Here is a 20,336-nt window from a genome sequence, read left to right as displayed (position 1 = left end):
TTTAAGAGAACAACAGGTTGTGAAATGATCCTGCCTTTTTTTCTTATTTTTATTTTTTTTTTATTTTTTTTTACTCCATTAGTTTGATGTTTGTTGTCATTGTCCATTTTATTTATTTATTTTTTCTTTGTCTGTGTGAATGAGTGGCTGTTCGAGGGGATATAAATGAAAATATTAGTAAATTCGTCATAAAGTTTGATATGCACTTGAAACTTCAATAAAAAATATTGTTAAAAAAAAATAAAAAAAAATAGCATTTAAGTATTAGATTTTAATATCTTTGTATACATATTACACAGTACAATTTTAGTTTTTGATATACTTTTTTAACTGTACTGTCAGACTCATTGAGGACATGACCATAATGGCTGCCAAACAAACCTTTTACTTCACCACCTGCATGTTATACCTGCATACTCTGATGTTATGCAACAAACTGTTCAAGCCCCCCCCCCACCTCCATGTCTGTTCAAAGGCGATCAGTCCTCATACTTGTGTGGTTCGTCAAACTGGATCTATTCTTCAAATATGAAGCTTTGACTCATATTCATGACTGAATTGCTTTGACCAGTATCTGCACACTCTCAGCTGATTACTTTGGCATGTTAGTATAAATCTTAAGCGCTGTGTTATGAATCAGACCCCAGAAATGTTTAGACTTTAATAAAACAAAGGTTGCCTACGCCCTTCATCACGTCATGACTTAAACTGCAACTGCTTTCTTTATGGTTGATCATTCACGACTACAACCCCCCCGCCCCTTCCCTGCACGTGTATCTGTATATTGAATTAGTATTCTATTATAAAGGAATCATTCAAGGGTAAAGAAAACAACAATTTGTACAACTTAGATGATCACACACTAGGAAAAAACCATCCCTAGGATTATTTTATATAACAGATCTGTCAATAGATCCATTTCACCTAAATCTTACACACTGGACCTTTAAGTCGTAATATCACAACTTCTGGTTTTAGTATTATGACTTAAATCACGTATTATTATGACCATATTATGTCATTTTAGGACTTTTTCTTGTAAAACTACTACTTGTAATACTAGCCTATGATTATATTCTCCTAATATTAAGACTTAATCCTCAACATGTCCTATTTCTTTCCTCCATACCAGAGACACCGTGAGGACCGTGGACATTTAAATCACATTATTATATAACCTGTGTCTTGCAGCTTCCTCCTGTTTCTCTCTCTCTCTGCTCAAACAGGTTTCTCTCTCTCCAGCCTCTGACGCGCCACCCTACAACCAGGAAGTAGAACAAGAAAACAATAACATATCCCGACAGCCTCTGGTGCGAACACGGAAGTGAAACCCGCTCGAGTCCCTGGAGTTGCTGGAGTCTTGTTTTTATTTCTGCCTCGAAGGGAAAAAGTTCGTGATTCGACAGCAACGAGAACAGGATCGATGCTGCGTAGGCTGTGCTAAGGAAGCTAGCATTCAAGCTAACAGCTCCGTTAGCTCCCAACAAGCCAAAGACAGGAGAGAAACACACACACACAGACGAGTGAGTACACACTGCAGAGGAGTTTCACACTGTGTGTATGTGTGTGTGTGTGTGTGTGTGTGTGATGGTGTGAGTCAGAGAAGAGGGAGAAAAGGGGAGGGGGGGGGGTGTTCTCTGCATTACAGCACTTTTCTTTTCCTCTCCAGCGTTTGTTTGTGTCAGCAGTGGGAAAAGTACACAAACACAGATCAGGAGAGGAAGACTCAGTGGAGCAAGGAGAAGTGTGAGAAAATAGATTTCTCAGTGTGTGTGTCTGTGTCTGTTTGTGTGTGTGTGTGTGCTAGACATCCACCATGGCCTCTTGTTTATTCTTCCTGCTTCACTCCGACAGGCTGCACTGAATAAAGGAGGTGGACATTGGAGAAGACAAGAAAAGGTGGAGGCCTGAGGACATGCAGAGAGAGCGAGCGAGAGAGAGAGAGTGCACATGTGTGGGTTTTTTATGTGTGTGTGTGTCGTTGGTCATGCCAAGGGTACAGCTGTGCACACTCAGCACTTTCTGTTCGCGAGTCAGTAAACAAAGTGGGTGTGTTTGTGCCCAAGGACAGTTCACTTCCTCCTTCTTAATGGTGCAGTTATTTTTTCAGTCACTATTTTGTGTGATAATATTCCACTGGATCTTGTCCCCTGTGAGTTGTTGGCTCCCATCCATCCATCAGCTGTACGCCTATAAGATCCGATGGGATTAGGCCTCCGGATCTTGGCCTTTCGCCTGTGCAAATATGAGAGCGGTTCACCGAAAGTCAGCGCTATTAATAACCTGTCCTCCACTCTGTGTGTCTACTGTCAAGATTTACTCCTCTGATCCCCAGATTTATCTTTGGCAGCCATGGACGACAAAGGGGAACCACAGGATGGAGCCACGGGGGTGAAATACGAGGAGCTGCCACAGATGGACGGGTCGTGCGACGTGTGCGAGCCGGACGAAGCCCAACCGGCCACACACGTCTGCCATGCCTGCAGCTTCGCCTTCTGCCCAACCCACGCCGAGACACACACCAGCAGGATGCATCACCCGCTAGTGCCTTACAACCACGAGGGGACACAAGTTAACGGACTTGGCACCCAAAGAGAATGCAGAGTTGGGGGTGAAGCCGAGGATGAGGCGCCGGCACCGCCTGGAGGGGCAGTGGCGAATGGGGGTGAGAGGGGCGATGCTGAGGGTAAAGAGGGATTCCAGAATGATTTGCCGCCGGGTGCTGAGGGTGCAGAGGCAGGGGAGGAGGCCGTGGCGGCTGGGGACACCGGGAGGAGGAGAAGGAGGAGATCTGTGACGGTAGAGAGGCTGCGCTGCAAGGAGCACGGGCAGGAGGGCTCCCTTTACTGTAAAGCAGACGAGAAGATCATCTGTGTGTTGTGTGCGGTGCAGGGCGAGCACAAGGATCATGAGATCATTACCCTGCATGAGGCCTATCTGTGGCAGAAGGTGAGTCACACACTTAGAACCATGACAGCTTTATGTCCTTATGTGATTTACTCTATACCATCAACTTTTATCCACCACGGCACGCGTTACAACATCTGCAGCTGCGTTCCGTGTGACATAATGTATTCAGAGCATCGTCTGGTTTGCATTTCTAATTCAATATTAAGTAGTTTGCCAATAGCTGTAGGGCCTGTGTTCTTAAAGTCAACTCACCAGGGCTCTGTTGGAGCTCTTGGTAATATTTCCAACCTAACAATTTCTCATGATGGCCCTCATGACATCAGTCATAAGTCCAGTCAATTATACGGCTGCGTAAATCATTTCTGTGAAATGGAAATGAAACATCATGAATATGCCCCGATGTCCGTTTGGCTCGGCACCAACTGTGGCTTCACTCCTCCATTTCCCAGATGTCTCTTTGCCTTAGGCGTACAACAGGGGTCCAATGAGTCACCAGTCGTTCGCATTGCAGTTGTTCCAGTAAGCTGAGCTAATGTGCTGGATTTCGAGAATGACTCCGTCGTCATCACACCATCACTGTGGGCTCAGTGCCGCATTGTGTTTTTGATGAGTATAGTAGCATTTGGAGTCAGATGTTATCAGCTCGCTGAACACACTCAGACCGTGTTATTGCACAGAGAACCAATTAACAAGGCTGCGATAGGATCAGAAACCAGGACTTAGTTTTGGATTAATATTTTTGAACCGTCAAGGGTTTTGTTTGTTTTCAACAAATAAATCTCAGCGAGAGCCTCGTTTGAGAATCATCACGCAAGGCCGATGCATTAAGCTACATCGATAACAACAGTCATGGTACTTTCACTGGCTGTACAACTAGAAAACAAAAGTAGAGCAGCACAATTCACCAGTTTACTCTTGCATCAGGACCACATATGGATTAATGAGAGACCAAAGGGGTCTCTCTCTCTCTCTCACACACACACACATACACAGCCCAAGGGCACATTATTTACTCTAAACCTATTTTAGCTTTTATCCCGCTTCCTGTGTCCGTGTGTTCATGTGAAAGAAATCCTTTAAATAGGGAAATAGTTAACATCAACGTCAACATTGCCTGAAGGAGGCACATCATCCCAAAAATATTATCACTCCATCAAAAGTGAGATATTTGATTTATAGTATTAATATATGTTTTTAACAATATTCCAACATACTGGTTAAAGCTTTTAGAAAAGCATAAGATCATTTGATGCACTTAACGACACAGAGCGCATACAAGGCCCCACAGTCCCCTGAAATTCAATGGAGCTGCACCAAATCCCACACACTCATGTCAGTCCCCTGAATATGTCAGATTTCATTCATCTGGATCCATGAATTATTCCCTGGGGAAAAGTAGAGATATGTCCTTTCTCAGGGTTAAAGAAAGTGGAGAAAAAAAAAATTCTTTATCCAGATCTGCACAAAAATTTGATGTATTCTTCCCTCACTCCTACCTCTTCATTCCAGCAAGTTTTGTTCGGTTGTTTTTGTGTTATCATGCTGACAAACCCACGTACAAACAAACCAACACACAAAAAGACAGGAGTGTAAATATACCTTCCTTGATGGAGGAATAAATTAACAGCTAATAGCTAGCTAATTGAGTAATTCTACTTTTGTCACACAGAAATAACCTCTGTTTATGTGATGTGCTTTACATACTAATGTAGTGGAATACAATGTTGTGTTTACTGTTTGTTTTTCTTCTCCGACTGTAGGGCAGGCATGGTTATGATCTGCTGGGCTGCACACAACAGATGGCTGAGAAGATCAACACCAAGTGTATCAACCCTGTGGTCAGTGCAAACTCCCACACACACACAACTCCGAGCTAAGTCGAATCCTAGCATGACTCATATACTCCCCTCCCACAAGATGCATTAAGCTGCTCTCATTTAGTAATGAGCTCCAACCAACTCGAACCGAACGAAATGAGAAGTTCTCTGCAACAATTAGAGCTGGACGCCGTAGCGTGAACACATCGCACTGCGGTTCACGATGTGGTTTGGTGCCATGTGGTTTGATTATAATTGCTCATGATTTACTTTCAAAGATATCCTCTAAGTGCTGTGCCCAGATGCTTGGCTTCGTCTGAAACGCACAAAGTGAATGTTGCAAGTCTAGCAAACATACAGTGTCTGACTGTATATAAGACAATATACAGCTGGGTCCAACATCTGAGTTCCATGAGGAACAGAGAAGCAATTTCATCACAGGTACAGAATTTGCTAAATAAAGAATATAAGCCTCCAAACAGCAAAAGTATCGTGGTTGTGTTATGGTGTCAGAGGACGAGAAGCTGCTTCTAATCCATGGGAAATAAGTCCAAATGCTTTGGCTAAAAAATACCAGCATTTCACAGTGATGAATCCGAGTCTGAGGCTTGTGGCAGTGACAGTAGGGATGTATGTAAGGAGACCAACAGAAGAGAAGAGGATACTGAGGTGTAACAAACCGACTGTGAAATATGCTGGAGGGAATATCCAAGCCTCTGGGTGTTCTGTCCACTCTGGACTTGGACACCTGCTCTGAATCGACTACACACTGACCAAAATAAATGATTCATACATCAGCAGGACACTAACCCGAGGAGTCCTGAATGTCATGGAGTTTTGTTACCTGACCAAAACCCTATTGAACATTTATGGGGGTATTTAATGTAATAAACCTATTTCTATCTATATAAGAGTTATATCATGTGTGTACTCCTTTAGGATGTAGCCATTTTTATTTTTCAATTTTGCATGATGTCATTCTCTGATAATTTTTGGACTTCTCCATCTCTTATGATATACAATGATGGGGGTAATTTTCTGCTCAATTTAAGCTTTCGATTGTCTGACTAGCCCCATTATTAATGGAGGTATCTTGGATAATTAATTTTTTGGAGCATAATTTTGTTGAACTTGACGATATACCCTTCCAAGTACTAAACTGTTCGAATGGATAAGCTGCTAAAGATGTTCTACCTTAGAAACTAATGGAATAGTGATCACAGACTGTTGGGCTCCACTATAAAGATAAACTATATAACAACCAGAACTAAAACCATGAATTTGTCTTTTTTATTTTAGCGTGACTCAAATAACCTGGACACGGATTTTTTAAAATAGCTTATGTATATTGCATTATCTCATCACCTTTTGTAGGATTCGAGTAGAGTTTTAACAAAAAACTTTGACTCAACCTTGTTTTTAACTTTGAGGAACCGTAGCAGAGTAAGAAAAACAACAAAAAAGAAGACACTACTCATTTCTAATTCAGTGGGTAGAGCAGTAAGCACTGCAGCGGTATAGAAGCTGCAGAGGTGGAAACACAGCAGGCTTGAATGGGATAAAGAAGGATTAGAAAGAGATTATGTCATAAAGGCGCCGGGTAGTATACACGAGTGACAATTATTTCAATCCATATATTTAGCATGCCTCGCCATTCACAGATAACACATCTTGCCTGTTGAGTTTGTGCAAATATCATTCTGCTCGAAGCGTCGGAGTAATGTCATCATTGTGGGATTACTGACTCGTGTTAGTTTCAGGCTTCAGTTGACGTCACTTGCTTGACTCAGCACTTCTGTCGCAAAGTCAGAACTTGTATTTTGAAAGTGTGTGCGTCTTCGGCTTTGTCATGTATAAAATAGGAACAGAGGGAATGTTGAATACTGAAATAGCCTCTGGCTGTTTTCCACTTGGTAGGTGGATAAAAATCCTTGTATTCACTCAAGGTGGATACGGTGTATTACACACTGTGTTAAATTGTAAAGGCTTTGCGATATTTTTTTTACTCCTCCATATAAATAAATGAGGTGTAAAAAATATTAAAAGAGCCTTTTAATATAATGTAGCCCAGTACGGCAGTAAACCTTAGTATGTGAGTCCAAACGGTTTCATTTGGTTGACTGATGTCTTTCACAGACTTGTATATGTGTTTTCTTTTAATTTATAGTTATCTGTACTTTAGTTTATGGTGAAACTATCTTAAAAATATATTAAACTTTACAATATCAAGCCTCAATTACATTTCTTTGATAACTACATCTAGGAGTCATTGCCGTTTTTTTCTATCGGACTTTGTATCAGTATCAGCATTGACCCCATTAATCCATCATCATTTTTGGCGGCAGATCGTAGCGCAAAGATATTTCACTTTTCAAGGCCGACGTCCACTTCACGCTGATGGAAGTTGTGCGGGAGCGATCGGAGGGTTACTGAGGAAATATAGGGAGGTGACGTGGATTTATTTGTGTCGCACAGCTTGTCTCAGTCAGTCATATGAAACAAAGTCATGAAACAAGGGTCAGAGTCTGAAATAATAAAAAGAAATAACATTGTTAACCTTATCTCGACCCTTTAGTGTAAGCTCCACAAGGTCTGCGTCGGAAAAAAGCCGGGTGCATGGTGCATTTCACACACAGTCGCAACAGTCATCGAATAAAACAGACGCTTCTCAAACTGAATTTTCACGGCAAGTCAACCTTGAAAGCAGTGCCAGTATTTCCATTACAGATCCCTTAACGGGGGCATGTCGTGCCTCTGAAAATAAAACCTGATTACGAGCAGGATCAGGGACATAGAGGCCTCCGCTATTTACAGTTGATAGCTGCTGCACCTGCTCTCTCAGCTACACCTGCAGCACTCTGTTCCACCTTATGCTCTGCTTCCACCGCATAACTAGGTTTAAGCCCATCGTCAGAGAGCAGTGGCATTCAGGAGCGTCGGCCCGCTACGTGCAGAGATGTGACCGAAGCATAGCAGGATTATGTGGAAGGTTAATTTGATTGGATATTGTGTCTATAGTCGTACAGAAATATCAATGCTGCCCCAAGGACTCCCTGGACATTTAGTTTCTGTGCTGCTCCTCGCTAGAGGTGCAGAGTGTTTGGCGAAAACCACTTACCTGCCCAGTCACAGGGCACTGTGTGAAAGAACATTATGTGGATTTGTCGGCGTGTCCTGTCTGCACTCTGAAATGTCAGCGTTCTTATTATGCATGACAGGCAACCATCAGAGTGCCTGCTCCCGGTGAGGACAGGTGTGTGTGTGTAAGTGTGTGGGTGTTTGTGAGACAGAGACGGAGGCTAAAGGAATAGGAGATAGGAGGTTGGAGGAGTTTAAACTGCATGGTACTGACGTCCTGCAGGTCTTGTGAGAAGTGGTGTGAGCGTCCGTCTGTATAGGAGGGGAGAGCTAGATGGAAATATTTAACCCTTAGCTGCTGTTTGCTTATCACATCCACCTTGTTTAATTATGTACTTTTGCTGCAGGTGAGGGGGATTTTAATCTCTCAAAGCTCATATCTCCGTTCTCCATAGGGGACTGGAATATAATGCAAAAACACACCCAGTGATGAGGCTGCATACATATTAATGGTGGACCTGGAGGCATAGCGTAACACCAGGGGTCTAAATGGCTCTGTCAGTCAAACAGCAAGTGAGCTCTACTTATCATCAGAGAGGTGGAAGTGATACGTGAAGCAGGGAAGCAGGTAGTCTACATATTTACCTCCCCACCCCCCACGCTCATGTTTTATTTACTCACTGTCTGCCGTGTGTAGGGTATCATCCTGGGCACACCCTGCTCAGAGAGAATGGTCTGATACCTGGAAGCAGCATGGCAACATTAACCCAGTCACAACTGTGGGAGCACGTGTGTGCAGCGGCTACATCCATTCTCCCCACCTCATAAAATCTACAAGAGCAGCAGACACATTAAAAGCTTTCTTATAGCCGGCCAAAGCTGAGGGACAGCCAGCTGAGGTATGAAAGGAATTGGCTGCTGCTGTTTGCTTTGTTCATCCTCCCTTTTTTCTTGTCTTCCTCTACCTCATTCTTCTCCTCCTCCTCCTCCTCCTCCTCCTCCTTCTTCCCCGTCTTCTCTCTACCCCCACTCTCTCATTGCTCTTTACGGCTGTCGTTCCTTTCCTATCTCTGCTCACAGCATTTTAATTGAATTACTCGCTATCATTACCCAGAAAGTTGCTTGGCTGACATTGCTACACTGTCGCACTCAAAACTAATAATGAGGTGCTGGATATCGAAACGCGACTATTATAACGCCCAAGGCCTTCTGTCCCATTTTCCCTCTTTTTTCAAACCCTCTCTTTATAATACTTCATATGACTTCTGAAGACCTGGTGTTGTTAAGATTCATTTTCTATCTATTCCTGTGTTGTGTGAGAGGCCAAATTGGAGAATCTAATTTCTTGGGGAGATAAAAAGAGCGTGAGAGAGAGAGAGAGAGAGAGACACAGAGTAGTGATAACTTGGAACAGGGCCACTATTGCCAAGGGCAAGGACAGTTCAAATCCATTTACTCCTAATTTTCTATTAATGTTTTCTAGCCCTTTTTTTTGTAGAGCATCACACAAAACAGACTCTGAATGAACAGCAGGAGCGACAGTGAAAACCTTTAAAGAAAGTTAGGCACTCTCCCCTCCAGAGGCATCAGCATCGCATAAAACATTTTTTCTTGTCTCCAAAAATTAGATATAAAACTATATATGAAGTGGTGCCATAAATCTGAGCCCACTTATGGAAAAGTGCTGGTAAATTGCTCAAATTGCAGGAAGTCAATTTCAAGCTAAATGCATCATTGTGTCAATGGCACATTATATTGTCTTGTAATTTCAAATGATACATTTGAGAGTTGAGCAGAATGTTTTGATGCTTTTCTCCACAAATAGCATTTGTGAAGATTGGCCCACTGAAGGGTGTGTTTCTCTTTAAAGGTTGAGATTAAAACCTGAGTCTACTACTGACATTATTTTTTAGCTTTATACTTTCTCTCATTTTGGTGTGCGCGGCTGTCTCACCAAAGTAATACAATAATCTGTTCTTATTCCAAAAGGCTTTCGGTTCTGCTTTTTCTTCCATCAGCACCAGTGAGAAACGCAACTGCTTTTTGTAATCAGTCACAAAAGTACACAAGTTTGTGAAGTCGATTCTATTTGCGTGTCTCAATGTACTCTAATCATATGAAGTGTTGGTGCAGGTTTTCTATTTTTAGTAAGCAAAAGATGCTGCAGCTTTCTGGTGAAACATTTTCAGTTTTGTTCTCCTTTCTCTCAGCCCCCCCATTTCACAGCTCCAATATAATGTAAATAAAGTCATGAAATCAAGGTTCGAGTCGCCATTTACTTGTTAAAGGACTATCTTGCTTGGACATTCATGTAGAATAAATTACATGTATGAGAGCTGTATTATTTTTTTTAACTTAATTTGATTGTATATTTATGGAAATTCAGTTGAGGAAGGTTGTACAGCGGTCTTTTAATATAGAGCATATTAGAAACATGATAGAAACTGAATTTTGCTTTTGTAATTTGCTTTCTGAAGAGTCCACGTTTGCTATGAGAAGAAATTAGCATTCTTAATCTGTCGTCCTACCTCTGCACGTACTTTGTCATCCCTTGTCTTTACTCGGGCTCTGCCCTGCAGTGTGCTGCTGTCTCTCCCAAGGCCTCATTCTGTGGCCTCAGCTTGCAGCAATGCAAATGTAGATTAACATGCATGAATGCCCTTTCCTCGCTAGCGGGACAAATTCTCAGAGAAACTCAGTGAAAGGTCCAAGGGCAGAGGGCTCCTGCTCAGCAAACACAAAGAGCACTGATCCAGGATCACGGCTCCCATCTGCCACTGAGGCCATGGGGACTCGAGATGCCGGGGGGGCTCTGCTGAGCTCCTGGATATCTGGAGATAAAGTGATGATATGTGTCGGATTAAAAATGTCAAACAGATTATATATAAGATGCTTAAGTTGATAAGTTATATGTTGTGATTCTCTCGTCTCTATTCATGTTTTCTCTCAGTTTGCATTGCTCTCTGGGATCTATGCTAACTGCTTTGATTGTGAAGCTCAAAATCGTCTTTTTAAGTTACGTAAAATGATGTCGCATAAATACAATGATAGTGGAGACATTCACATACTTCATGTAAGGTAAGGTAGCCTATTTAACTTTACTCAACCGATACATGAGGACTAGCACTGAGTAGTCACGGACGCTGAGCTGAAATGAGGAGGTCTGGTCTTCGGAGGATTTTTTATTTGCGTTTCCAGCTTGTCCCACTTTCACCATAGCATATCTTTAGATAGTTTGAGTGGCTGCACTTATTGCAGCTAAGCCACTTGCATTACAAGCTTGTTAGGTTCACTACCCCACACAACATGTGCTAAACCATTGTCCAATCACAAGGCTACTTAAACATCCCTTGAAGTTGTCCTCCTGTGACGCATTCAGTTTATCTATCTATATTTGTATGTCTATCATGAGTTCTTTATTTGTAAAAGCAGGATTACGTAGTTTTTACGCCACCTCTTATAACGTCAGAAGTTACATGGTCGGGTGTGAAGTCTTCGGATGATCATCCTGCTAAATACTACAGCTACGCCTGACATGGAACTAATGAAGTGATTACTGCTACTGCTGAATTAATTTATAGTTATGTTTGAGAGATTCCATAAAAAAACAGTAAAATAGTGAATTTGGCAAACTGATAATAGATGCACACCCAAAGTAGATCAAAGCTTTTAGAAATGATAATTTGACAGGATTATTTAGATTTATTATATTGAGTTGTTGATATTTCCTCGCATTCATGACACCTCAGTCAGATTTAGCTCAGAACTCAATGCCAGGGAATTCAAAACACGAGCAACAGCTTAAGCATTCATTTCTAGTGACAACACAAAATGAAGTAGTAAATGTCTTCTCATATTTTAATCTATTTTGTAAGTACTTCCTGCTCAATTTAAAATTAGTCTTACAGAAGATCTAATCAGCCTGTTTCCTAATTCAGTATGGATTTATTATATTTGAGCACTTCCTTTTATTATTCTATATGAAAGGAGAAGAACTTCATTCCAGAGGCTTGGAAATATGGTTTGGAAAATGCTGCTTCATTCTTTCACTGAGATGGAACTTGATGGTAATTCATCCCAGTTGTGGCCTATTTTCCGTCATGTGTAAGACATGGATTTGTGATTTATTTTGCTGAGGCAAAAAGAGAAAATGACTCTTCGCTTCCCAAGTAGATGTTAACTATCTCTGTCTGATTCAGAATTAAAAAATGTGCATGTTTTTCTCGGCTCAAAGTAAATAAAATCTGTTACTTCTTGGACTTGGTGTAATGGGCAATTTGGAGAATCTGATTGCTTGTGCAGAAATGGCAAATACACAATAAAACTTTGGGCCCCTTGGGTTCTCTTCCTCTGCCAACCTCAGTGAAGACAGATGATTTCCTGCTTTGCGAGAGAGAAAGAGAGGCTGAGGGGAAATTAGATAAAATGGATGGAAAGGAAAAGGGAGACTAGCTGCAGTTCATAGATTGAGGTGATCATAACATATTCAGGAGCAGAAATCATGGGAGCTTGTGCCGTTTTACCCCAGGACAGCATGCGAGTTGGAGGTGGAGACATCTTGGTGGGGGAGCATTGCAGGGAGGCATCTGTTTATTAAGGTGTTTTAGCCTAATGAGTCATGTCTAAAGAGAACCTCATCGTGTATCCCAGTGAACAGTTCAGTTACCTTGAAAGCCAAACAGATGGCTTGCTGTGGTAGAAGGAGCCTCTGAGGTCTCTATCTACAGATGGGATGCATGGAGCTTACATTCAGGCAGTAGGCCTCAAGCTATCAATTAGCTTTTGCATTACAGAGGCCAGTGAGTTTCTTAAAATAAAGTTCACATGTCAGTAAAAGAGAGAAGCTGCTGTCTGCCTCTTTATAAGCATCTGTTTTTCGTCATAGCCATTCTTACTTGCTTGTTTTTGAGTTTAGTATCTCTTTCCTTTTCTCTACATAAATTCACCCCTTTCTTCCTTTGCTCTCCCCTCTCTGTCTCCTCTACACTCTTCAGATGTCCATAGAAGAGCTCGAGAATTATGTGGACGCCCAGTTCGATGAGCTGCGCAAATTGGTGCGTCTCGCGGAGAAGAGGACGCTTCACCTGGTGGACCTCAAAGAGGCGTTCCTGACGGCGTCCGCGGCAGAGAAGATCGCAGAGATCAACGTCGAAACGGAGCAGCTGCAGGAGGAGATGGCCAGCATCAACCACGAGCTCTATCTGCTGGAACAGGCCGAGGCGGAGGGAGCGAGTCCTGCTGTAATAGCCGCGGCCCTCGCACCACCCCGCAGAGTGATGGTGAGAACAAGCTTCCTTTCTTCTGTCCCTATTGTGCTTTTTAAATTAGACTCGATGCACAAAGTTGAAATTGTCACAGATTCCCAGTGTTGTCTAATTCTGTAAAGTTCACAATACCAAATGTTGATGAAGGTGTACCAAGTTTGACTTTCTGGATTTTCTTTGAGGAAGAAATCATTAGATTTTCATCCTTTTAACAATCTACTGTAAGTATAAAGATGGCTTCCTGGATTTCTCTCAAATTATACTGGATCCACTGAGTTTTGAAGCCACATCTAGACGGGCACTCAGACCTCCACCAAGGCTACTGCCCTATCTAGTCAGGATCAGCAGCATAAGTTAATGAGTTCTTTCTTGGGTCATGCACCAAAATCGGTTCAGTAGTTTGTAAGTAAGCTGACGGGCAAACAAAAGAGGAAGTAATGGAAAAAAAGCCAATGCCTTCGGTCCAAATGCCCAATTCTGAGCAAAGATCACACCGTAAATGACCAGGTCTGCAAAGAGCTGACAACACTAGGAAGCAGGGTCAATAATGAATTAATGTGAACTTTGAACACAGTAGTCTGGTGCCAAAGTTGTGAACAAGGGAAGCCTTTTGAAATCAGACACTACTGTCAATAAACAATTAGAAAGAATTGTCCAGCCATCACAAAGCTTTTTGTGCTGTATATCATGTGCACCTGACTTCATGGTGCATGCTGAAAACAGTTATTATGATAATTAATTGCAGGGGGAAGTGTGCAGTGGCATCTCAATCTGTCTTCATGCAGTTGTGAGGTGGATTAGAAAAAACAAGTTCTGGGTCAAAAGGGCTTGGTTCTTTGCTTAAAGATACCTGAGCAGTGTGGATGCTGGCTCACCCCGGGATCAGCCAGGCATGATTCCCAGGCCTTCCACTTATAGAATTATCTTCCTAATGACTGTGGCACCTGCTGCAGAGTCATTATAGCAAAATAAATATGGTAAACAGGTGCCACTGTACACAGCTTTGTTCTACATGAAAGGAGCGAGTGGCTGTATTCATCCAGTCATGAATTATTATTATTTTTTTCATTCCATACAGACTCTTGTGTCTGGATGACACAGTTCATGCAAATAAATCCCATGAACTCTGTCCTCTGGGTACTTGCAGCATTCGTTTTCTTTTTAAAGCCTGTTGTCAAAGTACGGCCATCTCAACCCATTTACATGACAGATTCTGCAGCTTCTGCAGTCCCTCGTCTCTCATTGGAACGTTGAAGAGGAGGCTTTTACTGCTCATAGACCGCAAATTAAAATATCCCACTGGTCTATTTGTCACTTGCCATATATGCGTCCCCACAGTCTCAAAAGGAGGCTTGAGCGTTCCCTGGCGATGCTGTGTAGCGCGAGTGAGGCGACAGTAATGGTCGAGGCTGACATGCAGATTGCTTTTCGAGCTGAGAAATGAATCCATTGTGAGCCGGGTTCATTAGGGGCCCTAATTGAATGCCAACGGTTACCCCGTTTGTTTTTATCTGTTCGTTATTGCTGGATTAAATATGCGAGTGTGTTACTATATTAAGGGATATCGTGATGGGCAGGGTTATTTGGGGACGTGTGGTCGCAGGAGAAGAGTGTGTAGGTGAGCTACTGTTATTTTGTTTTTGTCGGTATACACCATCGACTGAATATAAAGATGGACAACATGATGGCTACCCAAACGTGAAGCCAAAGCGTCTCAATCGCCCCCTGGTGGCTGGCTACAGCACAGGTCTAAAACCGTGGCTCCCTTATGTTAGCAAATAGGACATGAACCAAACTGAAATGTAAAAATTTTTTTGCAAACATGAATTCTGTCATTTTAGGTATTCCATATAATACTAATTATATTAGTATTTGTTTCAGGTGTTAATTTTCTGGTAAATTTGATCCTATATAAACTGGTGAAACATCACGATTGGCAGCTAAGACTAAAGGCCGGCGCATGCTTCTGCGTCGTCAGGGGCCCGCAGGCACGCAGCTGTAACGCAGGACTCGTTGTCATTCATGGTTCTCCAACCGTTGTGCGTGTTGCCATGCAATTCCCCGCCAGAACACTAGGCGCAGTAATGTTTTTTGTCGAAGTCGGCTCTTCTTCATGTGTTGCACGAAGAAGAGCGATTTATTTACATCGCCACGGCGGCTCCGCAGGGCCTTTTTCTGGCGGAAGAATCCGCCGGTTAGTGACGGGTTATACTAGTGGACATAGTGTCGGATCTCTTCTGCCAAGTGCTCTTCTATCTGGTCCATATTCGTTCTTCTAAATCTTCCGTGGTTTCCGGGCATGAACCGGAAATGCGACTCCGGAAATGATGTAGTCAGCAGACCAATCACAGCCCTCGCGGCCGGGTGACGCTTGCGGGGCTTTGCCGTCTAGTTAGAAAAATTGGCCGACGCACGTAAGGACGTAGGAAGGGCCGTGAGGGGCCCGGAAGGGCTCCTGCGTCTCCGTTCCCGTGAAAACGCAGAAGCATGCGCCGGCCTTAACTCACAATGGGTTGAATGTGTGTATTGGCAGGATGTCAATAACACGGCTCCACTCCTGGATCTCTGCTGCGTCAATATCGAAGGTCATTGGTTAAAGTTAGAAGATGAATTAGCCTCTAGGGTCGATATGTTGGTGGCTTTTGGTGCCGACAGTGGATATCTGGGCCTTCATCCCTTCACTGTTTATACTAGTTTCTTATATCACAGGATTAGAAAATTTTAGCTTAATTTTGTACAAAAGGAGCGAGCGACACGTGGTCCATCTTTTTATACATTCTATGGTATATGAAGCTCGGAGTGGAGGAGGTGGAGGTGTGGAAGGATGTCTGAAATGGTGAGATCTGTAGTGAGCTACCGCAGCAGATGTTGAGAGGAGGAGACGCATCAAGTCGACCTCAACTCACAACATCTGCGGCGATTTTTGTCGCACAGAGTTTTCAATTGTGTGAAGCCTCTTGGATCCGGAGAATAACTGACTCAGACATTCATTCTCCTACTTGTTCACTCACTCTGTCACTGTCTGCCTCATGGTGGTAGAGCCTCAAAGTGGTTAAATTGAACCCCAGTCCTTCACCTGGCTCTTCACTGCAGGTTGTCTGAGATGTGAAGCATTCGTCTACGTCTGAAACCTTTTACCCTTTTTCATGAATCAGTCAATAATTGTTTCGTTGAATAGGTTGCTGTAAAATAAACAAAAATTGCCTCGAGGTGATATTTTGCCTCGTTATTAGTAAGGAAGTGCTTAAATTCAATGTTCAGTCTATGAATAGGAGTAAAGCACTGCTCATATTTGAAAAGATTCATTTTGTCTTCGTCCACTAATCAGTGGTTATGTTGTCTCAGCACTACAGCCCTCTTCCAGCTAAAGCTGCAGGAGTGTGAAGTTGTTATTTTCCCTTTAGAGATTTAAAATCCGTGACTGAAACCATAAGAGAGGCTGATGTGACACTAGAAAGAAAGCCATTACCTTCAGTGCTGTTCAAATAAAAATTCACATTAAAATATATTGACCTTGTTTCACGTTCTGCTTTTTGTTTAGTTCTCCTTACAATCTAATCCTATTGCCAGAGAGCTACCCTTACAGCCTGCAGAACATTTTGGAAGTAGTGCCTTGATTCCACATTTCTTTTTACCAGAAAAGAAAGACTAGCAGCTTCAAGCTTCACAGCCAAGTCAGAGAAGCGATTGCAGCTTTGTAAGCACATCAAGCAAGTAATCTGCAGCCATGTAACCGCAGAACTGTGTAAACGACAGTGAGGTAAAATATTTCTCACTTGCATAAAATCCACCCTTTAAACTCCTTCCCAGAGAGTAAACCACGTAATTGAGGTGAGTCTTCGTGATTAAGGTCAAACAAACAAAACAGTGCTGGTTCCACTAATAATCTACTGTCTTCATTTTAATACAGGCACAGGATCACACAGGTTTAGACACACACACATGATGAATAGGGTCAGGAGCAGGGTGAAACAAAACACTATGAAAACTCACCAATCAGCAACAGCTAGAGGAAGAATAATTGAATTCTCTGTCTCAGTCCATTTATTATCAGAACGTTCCCTACATTTTCATTTTAAAAGCGTCAGTGGGTAGTAATTTGCACAGCTCCTCACTTTTCTATTTACAAATCAATATACAGCAATTAAAAACCCAGATATGTCTCTTGAACACAGTTACTACACACACACATATTTAAAAGAGAGAAAATGGAAATGCTCATAAATGTGCACTGATAATTCAATCGGAAATTGTTGGACCAACTCAAAGGAAACTATTTCCAATCAGTAACACATTTATTAGGTCTGTCAAAATGTAACTTTACAACAAGTTATATTATATTAACACAATTAATTAATGTTTTGAAAAAACTCATTCAACTCTCTCACCAATTGAGGAAATTGTTTTTATTATGGAATTTGTATTTATTTACTGTTGGTAAGCTAGAACATGAAATGTCCCTAATAAAAACAGTATATTTGATCCACTTACACATTGATATGTGGGCACAGGAGGTGCGGTGGGTGGCACTGTCTCCTCAGAAGATTACAGGTTCAAATCCGGGTTCAAATCCCAGTTCGGATCTATGTGTATGTAGAGTTTGCTCGTTATCCCATGTGTTTGTTTTCAACAGGTACTCTGTTTTTCACCCACAGTTCAAAGACCTCGATCGAGGTTTAGCTAATTGGAGGCTCTGGGTGTAAATGTGAGTGTGAGTGGTTGTTTGTCTCTGTGTGTTGGCCCTGGGATACATTGGCAACCTATCCAGGGTGATCCCCGCCTCTCGCCCAGTGTCAGCTGGGATTGGCTCCAGCTCCCTCGCGACCCTCAAAGGATAAGCAGGATGTATGGATGAATAGATAGATAGAAAGAAAGAAAGAAAATACGCCAGCGTTTGGGCACATGTGCCTGCCCACGTGCCAGCCTACTTTTGTTTATATCACCTACTTTACTGTGCAATTGTGTTGGACTGCATTTTCACGTGCGCGGCCAGAGAGGTTGTCAACGGTTCTTTCATTCTCTGAATATGTTTAGAAACGTGGAGGCGGAGGCAGAACAATGTTTAAGCTACAAAGGCCTCCTGGCAAGAAAACAAAGCAAAGATGGCTCATTAGCCAGGCATCGAGAATCTGCGTCCCGACCCTGACTCATGACCCAGGTCACAAGGAAGAGCTCCGAGGCTGATCTGAAAAAAACACAGAACCTTTTCCATGCAGTTCATGCCTTTCACATTTAAAATAGATGCATTTGGGGGGAATAGTTTAATTTTAGACGATTGGAAAGTGATATTATTTATCAATAATTCATCATGAGCCGACTGCAAACCTCCATGTATTTGAAAATACACCATGTACCAATGAAGCTCACTGACTTTTGACTATTTTCATTACTGTTTTCTGCATTTGGAATATTTATGAGTGAGCTAAGGTAATTTCACTGTCATTGACACTTTTTTATTGAGCTGTTGAGTTTATGGCATTTTGAGGCCAAATTGAATTTTTTTATTTTATCTTATTTATATTTTATTTTTATGAATGGAGAATGGAGCAGCTTCAGGTTTCCACTGCTGATGACTTGCAGCCAAGTCTTTTTTTTTCAGACCAGGTTTTTTGTTTGCAGGTATCGATTGTAGGTCATGTGAATAACATAGGAAATGTTGAATCCGTACTATTTGCCCCTGGAGGTATGATTTTTCTCCGCACTGTGGCAAACTGGTAATTACAATCAGAGCAAACCTCTTGAGCTGCCAACTTCCTGTCAACAGCGTAGTTCTTCCAGTTTTATGAGCAGCTCTACAAAAAGCTTTAATTACATCAGATGAAAAGAAAGCACATTTGGGGATTATACCAGCATAGTATTTACTGTGATGTAATAGAAGAAATATCAAAGAAATACAGAAAGCATATAACTAATTCCACTCGTATTTATACAGAATCATAAACGGAAACGGATAGATAGATAGATAGATAGATAAATTCAGTATTTAGCATGCAATCATCTATCTAACTAACTAAAGAAACATCAGTTAACCACCCAACTAAGAAACAGGGAAATAGAATGTTCTTCATGTGGAGGCAGCCTCATAGCAACCCTTTAGGATTTCCTTTGGTGAACGTCAGTGTTGCACTCGGATGTGCACAAATTGACGTCTGACAAAGTAAACCGAGAAAACTGAGCTCCAGTATTTCCAACCGTAGGGTTTGTCCCGATTGGAAGCTAATCAAATGTAGGGCCTCAGTCAGTGAGTCAGACAGCCAGTCAGAGCTCCACAGCCTCCACTCATCAGCCCCCCCCCCCTCATCTGGCGTACTGCCTGCGAACCCCTCTGCCTCCGAGACACTGTTAGTTACACTGCATCAAAGTTCCTTTCTGGCTCAGCCATCATAGGACTGGTAATTTCGGTCTAGTGCGACTGTACAATTAGGCAGAATTTTAAAAGTAACAAAAGAGGCTGTTTTGTGCTCAAGGTCATGACTGAAAATACACCAACTGAGATCAGGAGTGGTTTAATAAGTAGTTAGGCTGTGTAGCACGTAACAGCAGTTTCAAGTGTGATCCATGCAAATGCCAGAGCTATGAAAATGGTTTGCAGAGGACTGAGTTTATGCGCTGGAGCAGTCCTGTGTCTAGTGATCAGTGTGTGTTGAAGTGTCCTTGAGCAAGACACTGAACCTCTTAACTGCATTCAGTGTGTGCATATGTGTGTATGACTGTGACAAACATTTTAAAGCGCTTTGAGTGGCCGACAGACTGGAAACGAGATGTATATAGAAACGCAGACCATTTACCACACGAGTAAATGTTGTGGGTAAGCCTTGTGAAATTATGTAATTGACAGAATTTCAAACATGATAAAATAATTTAGCATTTCACCCATGAATTAACTTAAAGCTTTCAGTGTTTGTGGATGAGTCGCACGGCGGCATTCGGCAAATCACATCCATCATTTTGACATTGAAAAATCCCTTTGCGTCGGAGGTAAAAATTAAAACAATAATAATAAACAAATCCAGCGCATGAACAATGTTTGCAGCTCATTTGCTGCTTTGTTCCACTCTGCTCCTTTAAGAGCTGATGAATATGCATGAGCACAACTGGTGAGATGAAACCCAAAATTAATTGGTCAGATTTAGAGCCACCAGCTGTGGAGCAAGTCGCTGTGAATGATGTTGTTTACCTTGAGTTTATTCTCCACAACACCTGTGCAAATATTTTAAATATGTTGTGTTCTCTCTCTCTCCCTCCCTCCCTCCCTCTTTCTCCCTCT

General features: G+C 42.2%; 1 protein-coding gene across 2 annotated transcripts in view; it reads left to right on the top strand.

Moving 5' to 3' along the window:
- Nucleotides 1–1,286: 1,286 nt before the first annotated feature.
- Nucleotides 1,287–20,336, top strand: part of trim44 (tripartite motif containing 44) — a 41,841-nt gene continuing 22,791 nt past the window's right edge. The window contains exons 1-4 of one of the 2 annotated variants that reach the window (XM_061076129.1): nucleotides 1,287–1,523; nucleotides 2,336–2,949; nucleotides 4,671–4,748; nucleotides 12,800–13,084. In XM_061076129.1, the coding sequence (XP_060932112.1) occupies nucleotides 2,353–2,949; nucleotides 4,671–4,748; nucleotides 12,800–13,084 (960 nt within the window). In that variant the 5' untranslated portion in view covers nucleotides 1,287–1,523; nucleotides 2,336–2,352. Of the gene's footprint in view, nucleotides 1,524–2,314; nucleotides 2,950–4,670; nucleotides 4,749–12,799; nucleotides 13,085–20,336 lie in introns of both variants that reach the window. The other variant, XM_061076130.1, reaches the window with a different exon arrangement.

Source organism: Limanda limanda, chromosome 8, assembly GCF_963576545.1.
Source record: "Limanda limanda chromosome 8, fLimLim1.1, whole genome shotgun sequence".
NCBI lineage: Eukaryota > Metazoa > Chordata > Actinopteri > Pleuronectiformes > Pleuronectidae > Limanda > Limanda limanda.
This window is presented reverse-complemented; position numbering and strand designations above follow the sequence as displayed.